Source organism: Falco rusticolus, chromosome 2 (genome assembly GCF_015220075.1).
Source record: "Falco rusticolus isolate bFalRus1 chromosome 2, bFalRus1.pri, whole genome shotgun sequence".
NCBI classification, from domain to species: domain Eukaryota; kingdom Metazoa; phylum Chordata; class Aves; order Falconiformes; family Falconidae; genus Falco; species Falco rusticolus.
The window spans coordinates 20,022,905-20,044,343 of NC_051188.1; the positions used below are offsets into that span (position 1 = coordinate 20,022,905).

The 21,439-nt window shown below is 38.2% G+C and overlaps 1 protein-coding gene across 8 annotated transcripts in view; it reads right to left on the bottom strand.

Annotated features, from left to right (window-relative positions):
* The window catches only part of ZDHHC20 (zinc finger DHHC-type palmitoyltransferase 20), a 48,580-nt gene that overhangs the window by 6,785 nt on the left and 20,356 nt on the right, over positions 1–21,439 (bottom strand). Inside the window, exons 3-14 of one of the 8 annotated variants that reach the window (XM_037376197.1) lie at positions 19,349–19,443; positions 15,678–15,798; positions 14,252–14,321; positions 13,054–13,086; positions 12,092–12,212; positions 6,949–6,984; positions 5,708–5,840; positions 3,959–4,085; positions 2,601–2,690; positions 1,475–1,590; positions 1,261–1,383; positions 990–1,067 (exon numbers count right to left, since the gene is read on the bottom strand). In XM_037376197.1, the coding sequence (XP_037232094.1) occupies positions 1,337–1,383; positions 1,475–1,590; positions 2,601–2,690; positions 3,959–4,085; positions 5,708–5,840; positions 6,949–6,984; positions 12,092–12,212; positions 13,054–13,086; positions 14,252–14,321; positions 15,678–15,798; positions 19,349–19,443 (989 nt within the window). In that variant the 3' untranslated portion in view covers positions 990–1,067; positions 1,261–1,336. Of the gene's footprint in view, positions 1–989; positions 1,068–1,260; positions 1,394–1,474; positions 1,591–2,600; positions 2,691–3,958; positions 4,086–5,707; positions 5,841–6,948; positions 6,985–12,091; positions 12,213–13,053; positions 13,087–14,251; positions 14,322–15,677; positions 15,799–19,348; positions 19,444–21,439 lie in introns of those variants that run through there. The other 7 variants (XM_037376198.1, XM_037376201.1, XM_037376199.1 and 4 more) reach the window with 7 other exon arrangements.

The window sequence follows — 21,439 nt, forward strand, 5'->3', positions numbered from 1 at the left end:
AGTCTGACTAACATTAGTCCAAGCATCACACCATCCCACAGACAGACCTTTTAAGACAGATTTTTTTTTCCTTGAAAACAAGCCAACCTCCCCACCCCCTAGTCATTCTAGGTCAGAAGGGTTATTAAAAAAAAAAAAAAAAGAAAGAAAAAAAAAGAAAAAAGTGATCCTAAAATTACTGAGCTCGCAAAACTCAAATGCTATGTTTTCTTTCCAAAGAAAATGGGAATTTCTTGCAAGTTCTGTCCTGTCCCTCCACCTTTTTTTTTTTTGGGGGGGGTGAGGGGGAGAGAGCGAATGACTCAGCCCTCAACATCTACAGTTGCTAGTCATGCAAGTATGATCAGTTTCTCTTCCAGAGAGAAAAAAATTAATGGAAGCTTATAAGATCACCACACTATGAAACCAACATAAGTCTAATTTAGTAACTGGAAATATATCAAGAGAAGTTTTCATATATACCGCAGCACTCTTTGTACTTCCTAAATGCAAAGTGCACGCAGAGCTCTTACGTAATAGATCACTGTCGATTCCAAGTATGACAAAGCAGCCTGTATGCAGACACCTATATTTACCTACCGACCTTCCTTCCTTGTGTGCACGCAGCTTCTTAAAGCATAACAGCACAGCATGGCCCACCAATGTACGATTAAGCTGTTCCTTAAGAACAGTGCTTCCTCAAGACAGCACTTCATCTTGAAATTGCCTATTTAGCAGATTAGATTCTTTAATTCTAATTCTACCCACTTCAATCTAAATTACAGGATTAGTCTGACTCGTCAGATCTAGCCAGCCCATGTTTCCTGCACTACAGCATTACTCCCATTCTTGCCTTCTAGACAGCCATTTATTATTTAGACTTATTCTACTACACATTCAACATCAGAGGACTCCTCTGCATTCCACGACTAGTGACTTTTGACTTCAAGATGTCTATTTTAGTTTACTCATACATATACAGAAATGGCAATCAATTATGTTGGTCTTACCTGTTTCTCATTGAGATGGTTGGTTAGTAATAAGCTGAGATCAGCTTTCCAATGAAACTATAATATGCTTTTTTGCACCTAAAATGTGAGAGAATCTCAATTATGTGTTTTTGCAGATTTGCACAACAAATAGCAAAGACTTCAAACCAGAAAATGGATTTATCATGTTGTGCCTATTTTAGGAAAAATATTTTCCTCCCCCTAATGAAATGTAAAAAGATCCAAAATCTCAGAACAGGAAGTGCAAAAGCAAGAATTATCTATCCATTACCTTAGTGTAATAGCTAGTTTTGGAGCAGAGCATGGGACACAAGTTAGCCTTAACTTCTAAACATGCTGATTTGATTCTATGGAACAAATCTTCTTATACTTGACTCCAAACAATTCCTAAGGACTTTTTAGGCCTAAAAAATAAAAAAAAAAAAAGGAAAAACCCACCACAAAAACCCCCACAGAATCATCAGAAGTGCTACAGTGCAGGTTACCTGATTTAACATTTTCCTCTTCAGGGCCACTTTCCACCCACTGACTGTCACTGGCTAGCAATCGGTTTTGTGATTCACTGAGTGGTCGAGTAGGAAAGGACTGATTGGCTCCAGAGCTGAAAAGCAAAGTCAACAGGAATTCTGTAATAGCAGTAGCTGCTTATTTCAGACATTTCTAAAATACTGAAGTTCCTTAAGAGCAAAGCCAACAACAAAACCCCCTATCCTGCCAACTAAAAATGGCCCCGTGCCCCCAACCCTAATCCTCCTATGTGCTTTTTCCAGTCATCAGTCTAAATCCTTACTGGACACAGGTCACTCCAGTTTTAATGGGAAAAAAAAGCACAGCTTGATAGACAAGAAATGGCATACTGACATCAACGCTGTGGCCATATAGTTCATTTCCACAGGTTATGTTGCACTGGAAGCAACAACTTCTCAGTATTGCCTTTGAACCCCCTTAATGCCTGATAACCCAGGTGACTGCTGTTGACAACATCCTTCAGCTACAAATTAAGCAAACTATAAAAAAGACTTCTAAAATGGCAAATGTAAATACCCCCAGAAGTTTCACATACTCTTATGTCTTTGAATCTAAAGCAGCCTTCCTGAAAATATGCAAATGTGGAAGGAATAAAAAACCCAATAAGCTAACGCCCCTCCAGTGCTAAAACACAGCAATAACCACAGTGATCTATCTCTTGCAAACTGTGTCTCAGCATCCCCTGTCTAAGCATGCTGGAGGAGGTGAAATACAAACACCACCTTGCCTTTCTCTCATTCCAAAAAATGTCTTAAAACTTTTTTTTTCCCCACGGAACATTATTCAGTCTTTCCTGAGACTCTTTTGATTGTTGTTAAGAGCCAATAAGCCCTCTTAATTTCTGTATTACTGTTTCCTTAGAGCCATATCCTCTGTTATAGGTCAAAACCAAGAAACAGACTTTCTGCATCAAGCAGCACCATTTTTTAGTCTTGATCCATTCTGTCCTTCTCTGAAGACTTACAAACTCACTCTGAAGATGACAAGAAGTATAAAAAATTAAAACATCATTCTGAAACAATTTTTCTCCAGATGAAGTACAGAACCGTACAAAATCATCAGTATCTTAAATGCTACAGTTACCTTTTGGCAGGTTCATTTTGGCTTGAGACAGTAAGTTGCTCTGGATCCATAATCACCAGACGAGTTGGAAAGTTACACCCATCACCCAAACTAAACCAGAAACAAAGATTCAAATCACTTTTTGTAGTTGACTTAAATAAACTGAACAAGTACCCATCCAAAAGACAAACACTACAGGCCTGAATCAATTACTTGAGTGCAGCATTGAACTCCAGACTTGAGTAAGACAGTTCTACCACCAAGCTGGATGATCAGTTGATTAAATCCTGGAGCTCAAATGATTCCCACCCTATCTCTCAGCATGGATTGCTGAGCATAGCACTACTCTATGGATCTCAAAAACATCACTGTTCCTGTGGACTACAGCCCTAGTCTACCCCCAGACCACTCTGCACACATAGTCAGACTATGTGGTGTTGACAACCCCAGAAGCTGTACCATAATAATACTCTCGTGGTTATGCTTTACCCTCTGCCCACCATTTTGAGTTTAGCTAACCCTTCTTTTAAAGCAAGTTTAATCAGGATAAAATGTGGTGGCAAAACAAACTGATCCATCTACAATATAGCTTCTTTAAACACATGAGAAGTCATGGTAGTTGAGCAAACAGCTGAGGCAATGTAAGATCTTGTTATTACCTCTGCTGTTTGCTGCCAGACCACAGCTTCACAAATGGGTTCATGATACACAACCCCTGAAAAGCAGTGTTGAAACATGGCTCCTGCTTTGTTCTGTTGGCTTTCAGGGTGGTGGGGTGGTGGGAGTGGGTAGCAGGTCAGTCTTCCTTCATCAAGCTTCTCTGATGCTTGTCTGCAACTCTTAACAGTGGCTCAAGTAAAGTTTTAAAACTAGTATCTTGCATCATATCATAATTTTTTTTGCACTGCTGCTTATTTACATGCACTTTCTCAGGTGGCTTTCAATACTGAAACTGGCATCTACAGCAAAAGGAAAGCTGCCAAGTGTTTTCAGGGGTAAGAGGGGGTGGTTTTGAACTGACATTGTTTCAGTCTAGCTGAAGTTCAACATTTGGATCTCCTCTGAGTTGCTGATTTCTGCTCTATAATCAGACAATACTGCTACCACCTAAAGGTGACAATTTTTGAAATAAATTTCTCAAAACCCTTCTAAACTTCCATATCTGGAAGGCCCTTGCCAATAAGCCTCTTGCCTTTGAACAAAACCTGGTGCAGACTTTGCTCAGTTTTCTCCTCCACATTTTCCCTACACCAATACTCATTGTGCAGGATTTCCAAGCTGGCTTTTCAGGTGTGCTTTATTTTTTACGAGAAGGGCAAGCAAGGTGAAAGCCATGGAACCAATTTATTCCCCAATTCGTTCCCATTCAGACTGAATACCTGGTAAAGATAGGGAGTAGCCAATACTTCTTTTCATCTCCAAAAACCTCCCTCAGATTTTTGCTGCATCCAAGAGAAAACCCGTTTTTATCAGGGCCATTTCGAAATGTGGGTGCTCGGAATGTTTCTGTAAAAGAAAAACATGCAATATCTCTAAAGTGATAAGGAGTCAGGGAAGACAAACAAACAGATCCAAACTTCTCTATTGTGAGAAGTGTCAGCCAAGCTGAGATGATCTTGTTGTGTACTGGGGGGGTGGATGGTGGTTGTGGGGTGTAAGTCATCTGAAGTAATCTGAGAGTATAAAAATCATCACAGGGTTAATGACAAAAACAGAAATGAAAAGTAAGAACATTATGTAAGCAGAACAGTCATCTTTCTCTCTTTACATCTAATGTAAGGTCTGAGACAGAGCTAAGTATCATCAGCATGCCAGAGATACCACATCCCTTATTGATGACTAGCTCTCTCTTTGGCCTGTGAAGCCTTCTTTGAGCAGACGACTTCCTCTTCTAGAAGCAATTTACCACAAGCACTACTGGACCTTAATGAGCACAGGACAGTTCTTTCCACTTCTGCCAAGGTCTGAAGTTGAACTAAGAGCATCCCATGGTATCAGAGAAAGATGAGATCTATTACATTAGAAACAAAGACACACCACAAACTGTGGCAAACCACCACCATTTTTCTAGTCAGTCTAGTTACACCCTTGGCCAAGAACCAAGAGGACTCATTGCTCTTCCCATACCAACAGCTTGGCTTCTTGCAATCATGATCCAGAAAGTCAATAAAGTACTGACTGTGTTGCCAATTATGACCACTGACTTTTAGGTAAAGCATGTGCTAACATTTTCTTCAAAGCTAAAATAGAGACTGTGAATATTTCTTAGCTGTAGATACGTCAAAAGGACTCAAACAACCCTCCTGTCAAGCAATCAAAAAATTCCTTTTCCTATCAAAAAAGTCTAGCAAACTGAAAATTATTTCACTTTTAATCAACCCATTTACTTTTGAGGATAGAAATTTAACTTCTATTGAAAGGTATAAGATTTTGACTTACTCAGCTGTGGAAATATCTAAGAGTCCCTGTGCCCCCCTACCCTGCAAAAAACACCTTCTAAAATGCTTTAGCAAGAACTTTGAATCATTTGAATAATGCATGTAACTTCCTTATGCTGGTTAATGCCATTTAAAACATTTAGGCATAGAAATTACAGGAAACTCTTTTTATTATTTAGGAAACATGCATCAGTGTTTCCATCTGCATTGCACTGCTTTTATAAGCCACTTCCTAATAGTGAGGTTCACTTTATTTCACAGGATTTAAGAATACTCTTTTGGATCTAGTTAAAAATGTAGTAAGTTCAGACACAGTGGAGCCTTTAGCTTTGTTGGGCCACCCAGCTACTCAAAGTATTAGAACAACAGGGCTTCTGGCAAGTACAATTGCGATACATACTTAACACTATATAAAAACACAACAAAAATGCACAGTGCCTTGAGATCTCAAAAATACAAGCAGGAGAGATTAACACTCATCATGAACCCAAATGATTGGCTACAGCAGAGGACCCCTACACATGCTTCATTTTCCCATATGTTTCACCTTTACTTTCACTAAATACGCTTTTTATTGCACAGTGTTTAAAAACTCTGTTTAGATGTGATGGCATATTCTGTAGGCCTCACACTCTCATTGGCTTCTTGGTTTTCTGGACAAGGAACAGTTCCGTATTCCAATTAACTGACCTATGGTTGATCTGTTTTTGCCAACTAGCCAGCAGTGGTAGCTGAAGAGTGACAGTATGCTGATGAAGAACATGGCTGCCACAAAGAACAGGAACAGTACGTGGAATTTTGCATGGGTATCTGGCAATTCATTCTGGGGAGAAAAAGAGTGAGAGATTAATACGTTAACACTTTTTAGCAACTAATTCAGCATTGCCACTAAACATTTCCTGCCACAACCACTCTGCTACAGGTCTTTCACCTCACTTTTCATAAAGAAAAAAAAGCACAAGCCCAGCTTCCCTTTAATGTCATGTTAAAGTGGTATACAACAGAATTTAAAGCTGATGGGTACCTCTTACACCTGACTTTAGTAGCATGAGTGCATATGTTCATCTGTTAGTTTTCAAATGTAAAGTAGGGGTCAAGGAAAAAAAAAATCCTACACTAAAAAATGTTAACTGTGCAGGCACAGCCAAAGAGACACCAGGAAAACGCATCCAAAATTACTTACTTTGAAGGGGAAAAAATACAACAAAAATGTCCAAACCCTTTCCTGGCAAAATCATAATACTGAACCTACTTCTGAACTGGTGTAAGGAATGTAAAAGGGAAATGGCTGTCATACTGTGCTTCCAAGACTGAACAACTCCTAGACAAGACCTGGGACAGATCTTGAATTTTTGATGATCTCTAAGGTTTAGGCAACAACCAGCATGTACCTAGCAAAACAAATCTGTCATGTCTGACCAGGCAGAAGTGATTCACCAGAAGACCTACATGAAAAACAACAATTTCAGTACAACCACCATATAAAAGATAACCTCCCACCCATATCAGATAGTTGATTCAACCCCCAACCCTAACTGTTTTTAGACTTGCACTTAAAAGAAGCCAACAAGATTTGTAACAATACTATTCCAGTTCTATATCCTCAAAATCACAGTACTTTTAAGCAGTTGACCTTTAACAGCACTATGCAAGCAGAGAGGCTATTTTTATTCAGCTGTTTAGTTAGCATTATTGCTACTACTTTTTCCATTAGCTCACTCAGTATACGCAGTTATCTGAGGCTGTAGACTAGAACACATTTAAGATCAAGTGAACACAGGTATATCTATATCCCTGTACACTCCTACGTTCATAGGCAATAGATTACAAGTCTCCTTTTATGATGGTGCAAACAGCTATCAAGAATGACTAGACTAGAAAAATTATAGTAGGAACAGCATTTAAATAATTACAGCAATATTGGATTTTACCTGTGGACAATTCTCTGCAGCTTTCCTGTGGCAAAGCTTTGCGCAAACAAAGACAATTTATTAAACACTAGTATTATGTTAAGACGAAGTGTTTGAAAACAGCACAGGCTTTGTTAAGAACAAAATGGTTGGTGTGCACATGTGCTCTCGGATGTGCCAAGTTCCAACGCCCATCACCAGCCTTAGCGCCCGTTCTCCAAGAGAATGGAGGACAGATTACATAAGAGCACACTACTAACTTCCAAGGCATGAAATTTTCTACTGAAGCATAGAAGTATTGATATTTAGATTGTGACTGGATCACTTTCAAGTGGTTCCTCAGCTTAAGCAACATGACTACACCAGGTGCAATCTTTGCTAATTTCTATCACAAGTAAGGTTTATGTTCTGTGTGATGAAACCATTCATAAAGGTCTGACAAGCTCAGAATAATCCAGAGGTATAAAGCATTGGTTTATAAATTAGAGAATCTTTCTGACTTCAGAACGTATCTATTACCGTTAGATACAGTTTCAGTCCAAACCATAAATAAACTGCCATTCTTTACACAATTTTCTTTGTTTAAAAAAAGAACCCGCAACCCATTAGTACAGCTTTTCTTCTTCCCAATATCCTTGAATACTGGCATATGTCTGTGGGACATACCTTTAGCATAACGTCTGAAATTAAACCAGTACTTAAGAAAATAAAGCAAGAAACAGTAAAGATTAGATATAAAGTTTAGAATTTAAACTAAATAGTGGTATTAGCCATCTTACCTAAGACGCTAGCACTTAACGTATCTGTTGTAGGCAAGATGTATGGCTTTTAAGTGACAGTAATCTTGCAGGAAGCCTAGGGAGAGCCCAGGCATTTACACTGCAGTCAGGTAGATAAACACAGCATTTTCAAATATGCTGCCTAGCATCAGATCATGCTACAGTAAGCAAATGATAGTGGAGTCAAGCTCTCTGAACAGCCATCTAAGTTCAGTTTCCTTATTCACTGCCTTGTTTTGTTTTAATGCAGTTTTGCTTAGACAATTTGTGCAACAGTCCCTCTTCCCCCTGCTGTAGGGATGCGCTGTGTTTTGAGATCCCTTGAAATCAAGGCTAGCAAAATACATACTCCAATTGCCGTTTATTCCTAAGCTTCATGTTAAAACTATGATGACTTCTGCTACCTCAGAGCACACTGCAGTGTTCACCAGCTTCCTAATTAATTTTTCTGACTTCTGTTTCTATTACTCTTTTGAAGTTGCATATTTAAACAAAATAGTTCTCTATAAAGAATTCTCAGGCCAGTTGATTTTGAAGCTAAACAGCAGTGTTGTCTTTGTGTTTTCTGCAGGCCAGAAAACACAAGTTCATTTCAGTTGCATTTTCCTAAAACAGTAGCTCTGAAACCTGGAGAAAGATTTTTTGAATTAATCACAATTAATAGCGTGATCCCCAGGGAGCATTCACCTCTTCTGACTACTTAGTTTCAGCTTGTTTTAAGTTCTTGAATGACAGTTGCAGAACTGAAGCATCTTTCAAAAAAGGCCAATTCCTTCCTGGAAAGAAGCATGCAGGCTTTGAGTGCACATAACAGGCTTATTCACAGTTGTGTCTAGCAGCAGTTCACATGCCACAGCATGTGAAAACAGTGAAACTTCAGACATTAGTTATTTAAAATCATTATGCTCAGCAGCAGCACAGAAGCAGAAACTTGCAGGTGAGAGAGCTGCAGAGCTTACAAAAGGGAGCAATTTGCACAATAAAATTTGGGCTGCTTAGGACACATAATAGACTGAAGCCAGTACTGTTCTAAAGAGTCCCCTACAAACTCCTTCACAAGCACAGAGTCATTTCAGCACATACCAGGTCACAAAAACCCCAGACAAAATCAACAATAAAAAAAAGTGCTGTCAGAGCTTGCCTTGTTACTCATCTTTTAGTAGCTAGGTCTGGCTTAAATCTAGAAAAAACTCACAAGATCTGGTATATGTCTTTATGTGTATATGCAAGAGGAACAAGGGAATAAGTTCTAGCTAAGGACCTTTTTTTTTTTTTTTTCCTCTTTTTTGTTAATACAACCAAAGTTTTGCAGAAGCGTGTGCCATCTACCCAGAACGCATCTCATATCTTTGAATTAGCTATACTCAGGATTGCCAAAATAATTTGGAGGACAATGAAAAAAGCTGGAAAATACACAGGTTTCAAAGGGGAGGGAACACAGCAAGAGTAGGTACAAATATACACTGGGAAGCACCACCATGCACTGTGTAAACAAGGCAAACAGGCACCAAGGACTGGGCGTTCAGCCAGTGCTGGTGTTTTGTGTCACTTCGTTAAATGGAGGTTTTATCTCCTCATCTTCTAGGGCAGAAAACTAACTAGGTAGAAATAAAAAATTCTTGAGTATAGGAAAAGAAGTTATGATTATTATTATTATTATTAATAATAATAATAGAAAACTCATTCATGTTCCCTTGATTTACAAAACAGATTTTAACATCTGCATCAGTATGTAAGCCTGTGGTAAACATTTGCAGCCAATGCGGTTGTTCCACCACTGTATGAACAGTATCAAGGTCTTTCCTCAGCACTTCTGCATAGAGCATGACAGATGCTATGTAAAAATCTTGCATATGCAAGTAAGAAAAACAAAGACTTTCTCTAACAGAAGAGGTAAGTAGGTGCACATGTCTCACAACGTTTGCAAGTTATCTTCATAAGTGTGTCACGTCTCTATGCAAGTATTATCAACAGTGCAAAACAATGGATTGCTAAAATTTGTGTAATGAGCACATAAACCTTCACAACCTCACTACTACAAGTTCTGAAGTGACCAAGATTATATTCTGCACAAAGCACTTTATCTTCCATCCCAGCATTAGATATATACAGCAGTTTGTTGCCACACTTTCTCTCAAGAACATCTCTGAGGAAGCAAAAAAGACACACTACCTTCTGAAGGTATACTATAATGTTTCCAATAGTCAAGCTTTGGAAGAAAAAACCCAACATCTGGACAGCCTCAACACAAAACATCACAGCAGTATTGAACAGAAAAGGATTACTGATGCTGTAGCAGACAAAGCCAAGCATCAGCAAGATACTGAAGCAGTTGGACTACATACGGCACAAGTCAGCAGTACTCTGCTCCGATCTAGACACGGATGTAGAGAGAAGCTTCTAGGCCTCTTCTGCAGCCAACAGCACTTACTTAAAAACTTATATACTAGAGATGTAGTAAGTTTTGTAAGCCTACATGATTATAGCACTTCCACCTCTTTCTGGAAGTCTACTTTAATCAAGCTATTATAAGATCAGAGGAGTATTAGCTTTGTGGAATGAGTGATTTAATATGAGTAAAGTGAGTCAGAGACCTACTCTAATTATAAGATCATGGCACCACCAGATTCTGTCTTGGAAGTAACCAGGAATAAAAGCAACAAGTGCAAGCACACAGCTACATTGTCTATAGTCACACTTCAGAAGTAGCCCATTCTTGCAGGAAGCATTTGTAACAACTAAATAATTAAAAAAATGGTTTTTTTTAAACTCATATTAAGTTTACTTCTTCTGCTCAAGGGTCCACTTCACTTCAACATTGTGTCAAATGGTCTTTGGAAGAGTCTTGCTGTAAATGGTGGTATTAAATGTTCATTGTTGTCAGATATCCTGTGGACTTTTGTTGCACTAACACTTATGAAGTGAGGTGACAAAGCAAAGTGGTTTTTTTTTGTTCAAGCACTGACTGGTAAATATGTAAGAGCACACCTACAGTTTCATTAGATATTGCATACAAAGCACTGGAGAGCAGCCAGGCAGATGTTTGGGAGTGGCACATTCACAAATTAAGACTCAACTATTCACAGTCAAGCAAGGCTGGACAGCAGAATAACACCATTTAATTGGAAATATCTGTCAAGCCACAGCTATGACTGATAAATACATTTATGGCTTTCATCTCACAAAATGCTGACAGCTCAATTCCCACACAGTTCCTTGCTCTCCAGTGACAGGCTGCTATACAGAACTGACAGACTAAGAGAAACATAGTACTTCGGCAGATCAGACCCATAGGCTTAGATGAACACAAACAAACATACTTTTTGCACCATTTATCTTACCTGTCAAATGTCAACTGTCTCAAAGTACAGCTATTCTGAATATATGATCAAGCTTCTATTACCCTGACATAGCAGTATCTTTTTGCTCCAATAATGATTATTTCTAGAGCTACAGATAATGACTGCTTTTCTGTCAACTCTGACAATAACTAGCATCTAATATGTGCTGTTATATACTTAGATGCGATGGAGAGCCTTCCACTCACAGTGCTTTTTCTCATGCTAGTTAATAGAGACTGATTAAGAGAATTCTGACACTAGCTCTTCTGCTTAGAGACAGGAAGGCACAAGGTTTTGTAGATGAAAGGTAACACCAGAAGACACTTTGTTCAGCCTGGAATGTGACTGGAACAAAACTGATAGGAGGAATATAACACTGACGTACAAGGATGGTTGCCCTTCATATAAATGCTGTAAAATCTACTAAGATGCATGTATGTGCATTACTCATTTGATAACTTGTAATAATTGCAAGGAAGATGTATATCATTAACACTGTATGTCTGTTAGCATTATACCCATATCAGATCAATAGAAGCCACTAGTATGAAGTTCAGACACGCCTCTGTAGGGACTCCAAAACAGAGGCGTGTCAGTTCCCAAGAAATTGATGTGCCTTATCCAGTAGAAGATAATCTATAAACAAGTCTAGGAAGACACAAAATTGCTATTTATATTCACATTTGTCAGTATTTTCAATATATGTAATTGTTTGATATAGCCAGTTTTTTCTATGTCTACATATCTTTACCCAATTAGTTTCAAAAAATCCCTGTGCTGTGCCACTTGACTTTGATGGAGCAGAGAAATTGCAGTGTCCTGATTGGAACTTCTTCCCCCAGTTACTCAGCCTGGGCAGTGTAATATGTATAATTCATTAATATTTGGAAGGTTCTCCTTCTTCAGTCACTTCAATTGATGCTGTTAATGGTAATGAACTATGGAACAGAGTAAACAGTGAGTGACAACATGCTGATTCAGCCTCCAATAACACATGCAGGATTAGACAAATGAACAAAACAAAAAAAAAACCTTAGAACTTACTGTCCAAAACTTTATGAAGTACTGCAAGACTGTAGCAGCAACAAACAGACAGTACAGTAAGGAATACATTAAAAACAGGAGGAAGAATTTGTAGTTAGAAAATCCAACACAATTATTCACCCTAGAAGGAGGGGAAAGAGAAAGAGGTTACTACGATATGCAAAAAATAAAATAACACCCAATACATTCAGCTTTAGCAGAGCATAATGTGTATGATGTCAGTGGTATGTCCAAAACAGTCTGGCACTAGTGTTTCAGAAGCATTTTAAGCCACCATTTTCAATTAAGTCTCTTTCCTCAGGCCAAATGATCTGGTCCCCTCACATAGATTTTGCCCCCACAAAGTTCTACAGGACAGGACATAAGCTGGCAAAGCGTATGATACATACAGTCTGTATAGAAAGCGTCTCACACACTATGAACTAACTGTGGTCATCACAGAAAATTATACAAGCCTTTCCATTGATTTCAGCGGCTGTTCTTTGCTTACAAAACCACCTTCAAGTCAACTACTGACAGCAGTATTTTTATAATGACAGCAGATAATATTTTTACTGACTACCAGCACTGAATACGAACCGCAGAATAGTAACTGTCTGAGCAGGTCTTACGTATCATCCAGAATTGAGAACTGATTTTCACAGTTCAGTGGGTATCTCTTCTCCTGGTAACAATATCAAACTAAACAAAAGACAGACATGCCATTTCTCATAGGTCTTGTTAATGCCAGGGTTTCTCTATTTAAGGAGAAACTGCATGACTTGGGTTATTTGGCCTACAACTCTACATTGCAACACACATTAGGAACAAGATTTATTTTCACATATTAAAGCCTCAAGAAGTTCTGTGAAAATCAAGTTTTACTTCAAGGTTGCATTTTTTAAGCAGCGTCTAATTCATCATGTAGGATCTAATTCATCATTATTACACTAGGGTTTTTTTGTTTGTTTTTATGAACTTACCACGGACAGTGGTGGTCCATTTTTAATACACATCTGAAAGAGATAATTTCCAGTAAATTAAAAGCAAAAAATACATTCTCATTCTGTGACACATACTTCTAGTTTCTATGAGTTTGGGGTTGATTTTTTTTTTAATTTTATAAAAAGGCGTTTTGCCCCACTGTATCTTTTTCAGGTCCTTCTCAATCAAGCCAATTTTCTGTATTATAGCAGCCATCCATTCACCCCAAAGGACCAACTGAGATTTAGAAGAGTTACGAAGAGTCTCTTAACATGGGGAACATAACTGAGCAACATCATGTAATAGTTCATTAAGCCACACTAGTTTTATGTGCACACAGAGAAAAAAATCCAAAGGACCCTTCAGAGTTGTGTGGATAAGGTATGTTAGTCTGGCATTCGCTTCAGCTAAGCCTACCTTCGGGCTATTTTTGCTACCTCTTATGTTTGCTGCTTGATTGTATTTTAAAGCCAACTGAGGAAAAGAGCAGCACAGTGGGTAATTTAAATAGTCCACATACTGTTTTCATCCGGTTTTAGTATAAGGACAGATACTAGACATTTCAGACACACAGACATTCACTCTACTTACTAACAAATTCGATTTTAGCCAAAATTTGTGCATTAGATTCTTCAGTATATTAGATTTCCTCAAGCTCAGCCTACTGAAGTCTCACTCATAGCCTCAGTCTTCAATACCCTTACAGACTTCTCTGATGATTCAGAAAGAAGCTAGGGAATAGCAGTGATGTCTTTGAAATGGTTAAGGTATGGGATTCCTCTGTCAATCTTTGAGATAAAAGATTTTTAGTATTATTAGTAATACACATCTGTTTCAAGGCCGCAGAAGCAAGATACAATGAAAGTTTTATAATAAGGATTTGCTGGTGCTGCTATCTCAGACCTGCCTTTCTTTCAACTGCTGATTTTTAATTTTATTTATTTATATAAACATTGTTTTACAAAGCTACAAGCAGGTTTCCTAAAAAGTTCTGTCTTTGGACAATGGGGCTACAACAGTAATATTGTATCAACAGGAGGAACTTCTCTTTCATGAAATCCAAGTACTGAGGGTCTGAGAGAGGAACAAATAGTAAAGCCTGCTGTTATTTAAGGGCTGACACACTGAAGACATGAACACACTACAGTGATGATCTCAGGAGAGAGAAAATCCATCATTTCAGATACAGTAACTTACATGTCACATGCAGAACAGTGGTGGCAGCGGTCAGGTTTGATTAGCTGGCATCGATCGCAGTATCTGATTGCTGCAAAGGTCAAGTCATTAGAACTCATTTAATTTTACAAAGGTTTTCCCCCTTTAACGTAAACTTTAATGTAAACATAGAGCTTCCTACCCTCCCCTGCCATACCTATTCTCACAGACCTTCATGTGTCTACTGTCATATGATATGTACTTTTGATTTTTTTTTAAGAAAAGTAACATCGAAAAGTATTTAAAATACTTTCATCTATTCCTACGTCCATTTCCATTTACTCTTTGGCTCCCCAGTCTTCCCATCTTTCATCCTCCGGCACCAGTCCCCTGTTGCTTGCTTGCTTCCAGCTCTGGACAGGGTACTTGGGCATCCCATTGTGAAGCTACATTCTTTCAGCAAGCCAACTTTCTGCATTAGCTTTCTCTATCCCCTTCAGCAAATAGTGATCTGTTCCATAAATCAGCTCTTCCTCATGTTTCCTCAATATTTTTAAACAAGCCTCCAGGCTCTTCTCAATGGAAATCAGGCACCAGCAGAGGCAGTTTGGAAGGAGAAAAGCCAACACCTACAGCTAAGCAGAACTGCTAAGAGCTGGCAAGAGCTTCCCAGACCATTCCAGGAACTTAAGATTGGGATTCCCTTAAAGGAAGGCTTATATTCAAAAAAGTCAGGTGTCCTTAGACTTTGGAAAGTCACAGTAAACTTTGCTAACAGTTATTCTTTAGTTTATGTTTTTGGAAAACTCTACAGGGTTGCTAGTTTCAAGAAAGAGAAACAGATCTATATATACACATATAAAAGCTAGATTTTTAAAAGAGTATACATATGTATAAGACAGCACTTTCACAGATCATTCATATGTAAGTTGAAATAAAAATGCCTATAGGTATTAAAGGCAAATACAGAAATAGCCCATAAGTAGCTTTGTACTGAATTACAGATGGGAATGAAACAACATTTATTCATTCCTAAATTCTAGCCTTAAAGTGAGATGTTTCTCCTCCTGCTGAACTGATACAGCTCAGAAAAAGAAATTTAAAAAGGGGATATAAATGATTATTAAACTGACTGAAAAGTTTAATTTGCTCTATATGTAGCAGTATTAGCTATATTTCTTTGCTGTGTCTATTTTTTATAGCCAAAATTAGAGATAAATGTTGTCATTATTTGCTTGCTAGAAAAGAATTGTTTTGGGTTTTTTTCCAAATACTGCCTACATGTTGAGATCCCCAGACAAAGGACTCCAGTTTCTCTAGGGGGAAGACCACTAAGACCCCAACCCAAACAAATAACAAAACAAGGTCACGGCCCTTGCAATATGAGCTTAATAGATTGTTAATTCAGTGACATCAACCAAATTGCACCGAATTAAACTAGCAGCTTCAGGGGCTATCTTTATCTCACCTCTTGATGCTGTTGTCGTATAGATAGGCAAGTCTTTAGCAGCTCTTCTCAAAATCTCCTGCTGGGATTCTGGTCTCTCTTCTTTTTCATATTGTTCTTTATCAGCTTTTGACAAGCAGAACTAGGAGAGAGGAAGAAAATGGAATGAAGGCGAGAGATTAATTATTACTTTGTGTTCTAGTTAAGCTCCAAGGAAAAGCCCCTGTGTATCTTAATGTTATGTCTTTGGACAACCCTCATCCACTGACCCATAAAATCCCACATAAAGAAAAAAACAATGCCACAGGAGTTACAGGAGATCCTTAAAACTCCATGATGGTCTGGGGCATATTTTAAAGAAATTATCTTTATCTCTGTTCCATTATCTACTGCATTTTCCCTTCAACACAAGGGAAGGCAGAGACTCAGGGGAGTTTTAAGAAAGTGCAATCTTTCTTTTAATTCCCAGGAAGTGTAAATTAATGTGATCTGTGAACAAGAGGAAGGTGCAACAGTCCTTTGCTGCTACAGGGCACTGAAGTTCACTTATGCCACTTCCTCTCTCTGACTTAGAGAGGGGTACAAACACGAGGTGGGATAAAAAAGGCAAGCAGGGCTTCAGCACAAAGCTGGAATTTTTACATGGGAGTTGTCACCACTAGTCTCAAAACCCATGAAAGCAACTTCAGCAAAGCCTGTGCAGTTTGAGAGTGTGTTACAGTTCTGAGTAAAGCATGATGAGCATTCCTGTTGAAGTCTCCCTGAAATGTCAAGCTTTAGCAGAAAAGCCTGGAGAGCTTTCCCTCGCTTGTGAAACTTAGTTTGCTATCCACTGAAATTATGAGCTTTACCATTAAGGCCCACAAAACCCAGTGTGTTGACAAGCCCCTGTGGAGTGGGGGCTGAATTTCCTTTGGTGTTTTTTTGTTCCAAAGCACTTTTAAACTCTGAGCTTCCTTCATGGACAACAAGAGCCCTTTTTATGAGCACACATACAAAAAGCATTCATGGTAGTGAGTGGAAAATGCTGTGTGTGCAGCTGGAACACAAATTGGCTTACTGTGGTTTAATATGACCATAATTTCCTACCATGAATGTGTATATGATTAGTTCACATGGATTTTCCTCTCATCCTGTAGTTTTTCCTCTTTTGGGTTACAGTCAGTTGGCAAGCAAGCAACAATGAAGACACCACTTACAGAGAGGAAGATGCAGTACAACACTGCTGCAATTTCTCTATTTCTTAACTCAGAATGCAAACAAGTTGCCTCCTATCTCACAGGCTCTAGTTAAGCCTCCTGTTACATATAGTATCTTCCCAGTTATTGCGCTTGCCCACCATTCAAAGGTGAAACAGGAAACATAATCTCCTCTTAAATAATCAGAAACTAGGATCAATCTATGTGAAGGATCAAAGTTTAACATTTCAGTCCTCATCAAAAGTTTGACCTAATTTTTTAGTTTTAATATCCAAGATAGATTTCACTCGAATATGAAAACTGGAGATGCTGGCACCAAAAGTTTAAGATAGATATGAAGCATCATGCCAGCAAACAGTGGTGGAATATGCCCTTCCTCCCTACTGCCCTTGTGAGTCTGCTAGGTGATCCAATGCCTGTCTTCATGACCTACAATCGAGCAGAGGTTTCATTAAACATGAAATTCTACTTCTAGATTACATTTCTATGGCAAACCATTAATGCACAGAAAAGGAACTAAATCGCAAGATTTAAAACTCTGATTTGTCCAAGTAACATCATAATATTACTCCAAAAATCCTGGGCAGGATTTTTGTTTTCCGAAGAGCTGTATTTCTGTTCTAATTTCAGAAATTAATAGGGCCATGAGACCACAGTCTCTTTGGACAATGGCAGGATATGTTCAAAGGCATCAAAAGTTGTCTGTTACCACATAGTGAACAGAATTTCCAATGAGGTTTCAGCAATTCTTATTGAAAACAGAAAAAGTCCCTTTGTTTCCTTCCTCTTTCTGGACCTTGTACAGTGTTGATTGTTCTTTCTTATGACAAATGTACAGGGATTACACTAAGACAACAGCAGCTGCAGAATCTTTTTTTAGTTCAGTAGTAAGATCACAGGATGCTATTTGTTTTGCAAGAATGGCTAATTTGAATGACTAAAAACATATACGTTTACACTCTCAGACAACAGGGAGATTCTGAAGTCAGGCTTTGTTTTTAAGTATAACCAGCATAAACTACTCACTGCTACATGAACAGAAGGGATTTCCTCAGAGAGAGAAGTGGTGGTGGGTTTTTTGTTTGGTTGGGTTTTGTGGCTTTTTGGTTTCTGTTTTTCATTTTTTGTTGTTTTGGTGGGTGTTTTTTTTTTTTGTTTTGATTTTTTTGGGGGCGTACTTTCCCCCCCTTTTTTTCTTTTTAAAAAGCTAGCTGTAAAAGAAAATGTTATTAAATCTGATCTACCCCCACACTTGATACAGGAAATCTTCATTACATGCCATATGCCCAAACTATCCCTTTTCACTCACATGAGAAGCTTGCTACAATATTACAGTAACTGTAGGATAACTACTGTCAGAAGAGATTCTCTATTACTGAAGAATCAAAGCAGACAATAAAAGATACAGGGCATCAGCTTTATGAGCAGCTCTAGTTTTCACAGCTTTACAAAACCTTGAATAACAGTTCCAACCACATTTCAATTAGCTAATCTGCTTAGCTTTATCATTTTCCTGCAGAACCATCCCAGAGAAAGCCAAAACAAGCTACCCTAAAGACAAATCCCTTTGAATTTTTTAGGTTTAACAAATCAGTACTACTCTTTCTGCTTAGCTAAACAGCAGAACAGTCTTTAGCTTTTCTCACTTTATATTCTGTAGCTTTAAGATACAGATCCCTAAGCCATAATTAAGTACTGCAGAGCAGTGTTTGCTTTTCCTTAAAAGCATGGTTTTAACCCTTTTCAAAAATGTGTAAGGTTGACACTAGCACTGAAAGTCAGTCTTGCCAAAAATAGAATAAAAATTCAACCCCCACAGAGCAACCAAAGCCTCAAACAGTTTAGACAATTTAAAAGCTTTATAAAACCAAGAAAGGGAAGTATTTTAAATTTGGTGCCAGTATTTAATCCTTACATACACATACCTTAGAGAAAATAGAAAACAAGTTAATCCATCTCAGGCTTATTGTAATTAATACTGTTCTTCAAAACAAAAATTCTTACAGTCATCATGCATTCTTTTGCCATTATATAAAGCTCCTTTATGTATTCACTTCTCAATTGTCCCTAAACCTTAACTCCTGACTTACAGCTGAGTGGTTCACTCCTCTGCGTTATGAGTATACACTGCATTACTACTTTTTCTTACCAAAGGTCAAAACTGCCTAAAAGGGAAATATAAAAATGTTGTCACTGTATTTATCAATTTTAAAAATTCCAAGTTTCAAGCAAGCTACTTCATAGCAAAACACTGTACACGACTGTCAAACTTGTGATGAATTAAACGCATATTTCATTATATGAAATGTCATTACACAAAGTATTTTAAGAGTAACTTGATCATTTTCATTCATGATACACTGTCATGCTGTTCTATTTTAGATAATGAGAAGGGAAAGGTGAATCATGCAGTACTGCAAACAAGTTTAATCACTGAAAACAGTTCAGCTATTTATAAACAAGGCATTGACATTTTTCTAACGTTATATTTACCTCATTAGAGGGGGATGCAGGAGATGTGAAAATTGTCTTCCAATAGGACCATACAAACATGAAAAATGACAGATGAAACACCACAAGGTAGACAACTGCAATAAAATACAAGTAAGAGTTCGGTGAATATAGCTGAAAAGAAATAAAGTCCCTGACCTTTGATGAGGGCTAAACTACTATGCTATTAATCACCTAATAAAATTAAGTTGTATTAAACCCTGTTCCCTGGGTAGACTTAGCACTCTAAGAGCACTCATTAGCAATAAATAAATAAATAAAATAAAATCACCAAATGTGATGGTTGCTATTTCTCAAGGAAATAATATGCTTTTATGCATGATTCCAAAACAAAGTCTGAATGGAAACAACCTAATCCAACCAAAAAAACCCAGAAGTGAACACAGCTTCACCTGTGGCATGTGACTAACCTCTTTGGATAAATACAATTCTGTTCTAGATTACAGTAAAATATTTGATAATTGACCTGCAGAATTCAAGTTAATTCCTGTATCTAATAGAAACAGCACAGTATTGTGCCACTGTAGAAGACACTAGTCATCAATGACAGTAAACATTATAAACCAGGGGTCTGGAGCAGACTGCACTCCAACATGAGAGCTAGCTGCGAGTTAAAAATTATTTGATTGTCTTCTTTCAAATGATCACAGGAATATCATCTGGGAGAGTCGTGCTATTATAGTCACAAGGGCAACAAAATGTACGTGGCTTTAGTAAGGTGCTCATCAATTTATGAATGAGTCTGTGTGATATGGTTGCTTTAAAGACCAGAGACTCAGACCTTATGACCCAAGAAGCTTCTTGCAATCTTGTTTCCTCTCACAGTTTCTTTTACCACTTGTCAAGAAGAAACAGATTGGTTGTGCCAGAATAGCAAGTCTTAGAAAAGAAGTCATACTAAATATTTAAATTATCTTCACATATTATCTTCAGTTGCAGGAAGAAGGAAACTTGACCTACTTTCCTGTGCACATAAAGAGAGTCCTTTAAGAGGCCGTATGACATACTTCATGGATGGCAGAACAGGCTCGAGACTTTGGAAGCTTCCAACAGCTCAGAAAACACTTGTGCACAGTCACAGAAGTGGTCTTAATTTATCATCTTTCAGGATTTTCACTGCTTGTTGGAGTAAAAAACCTTTGAGCTTTCTTCAGAGAATTATGCTTTTTACCTTTGCCTCTGACTCCTCCAACTTTAGATTTGGCAAATTTTCAGCTATAAAGCTGACTGAAAATGCAAGAAGCACAACCTTTTTCTAAAGCCATCCTAAAACTGTCATCCTAATAGGAAAGAACTTGTTTATCACTATACTAGGCACTGCATAATTAGAAAGTCTTTTATTAAAAACATACCATACACATTCAAATGTAATGTGGTTAAGCAATTAAAGCATAAAAAATGGTTTGGTGAAAGAGGAGAAACGGACACAAGATTGGAGTGGAGTCAGCTGCACAGATCAGAGGTTCAGAAGAAAAGAGGGTGAGAGGAGTTGATTAGAAGGGAAGAGGAAACAAGATACAGGGAGGGCAGGGTACAGCAAAACTAACTTACACAGTAAACAGTTCTATTCTGTCCATAAAAATCACCTCCAGAATTCAGATTTTTTGGACGGATTATTTTAAGCACACACACAATACGTCAAGCAGCAGAACCTCAAAGTCTTATCACAGCCTGTAAATGCCCTAACACACAGAATAACAGACACCAAGGCTGGCTGCCGTAAGGGTACAGATCTGTGCCAGTGGCACCAGGATTTACTAGAAAGAGGCAGCTGTTAAAAGTGCTCTTGCACTCTTGCAGTAACTGAGATCTTGCAATCTGTCACCATCATTAAAAGCCAAGTGCCTGTCCTCAGTAGCCAAACAGGGGCAACTCAAGAAAGACTTCCATGCTGTTCCAGTGATGGACATCACTCAGTCTGGAGGAGAAAGAGCCTGCAACTGGCTGTCCATACTGGCTCTGCACTGAATAAATTCTTGCTGCTTTTCCCACTCCTGTGCTTCCAGGTATCTATCCTGTCAGTGCTCCCCCAGAAATGAGAGGGAGAGAAGATACCATTTTTGATGGCTTTAC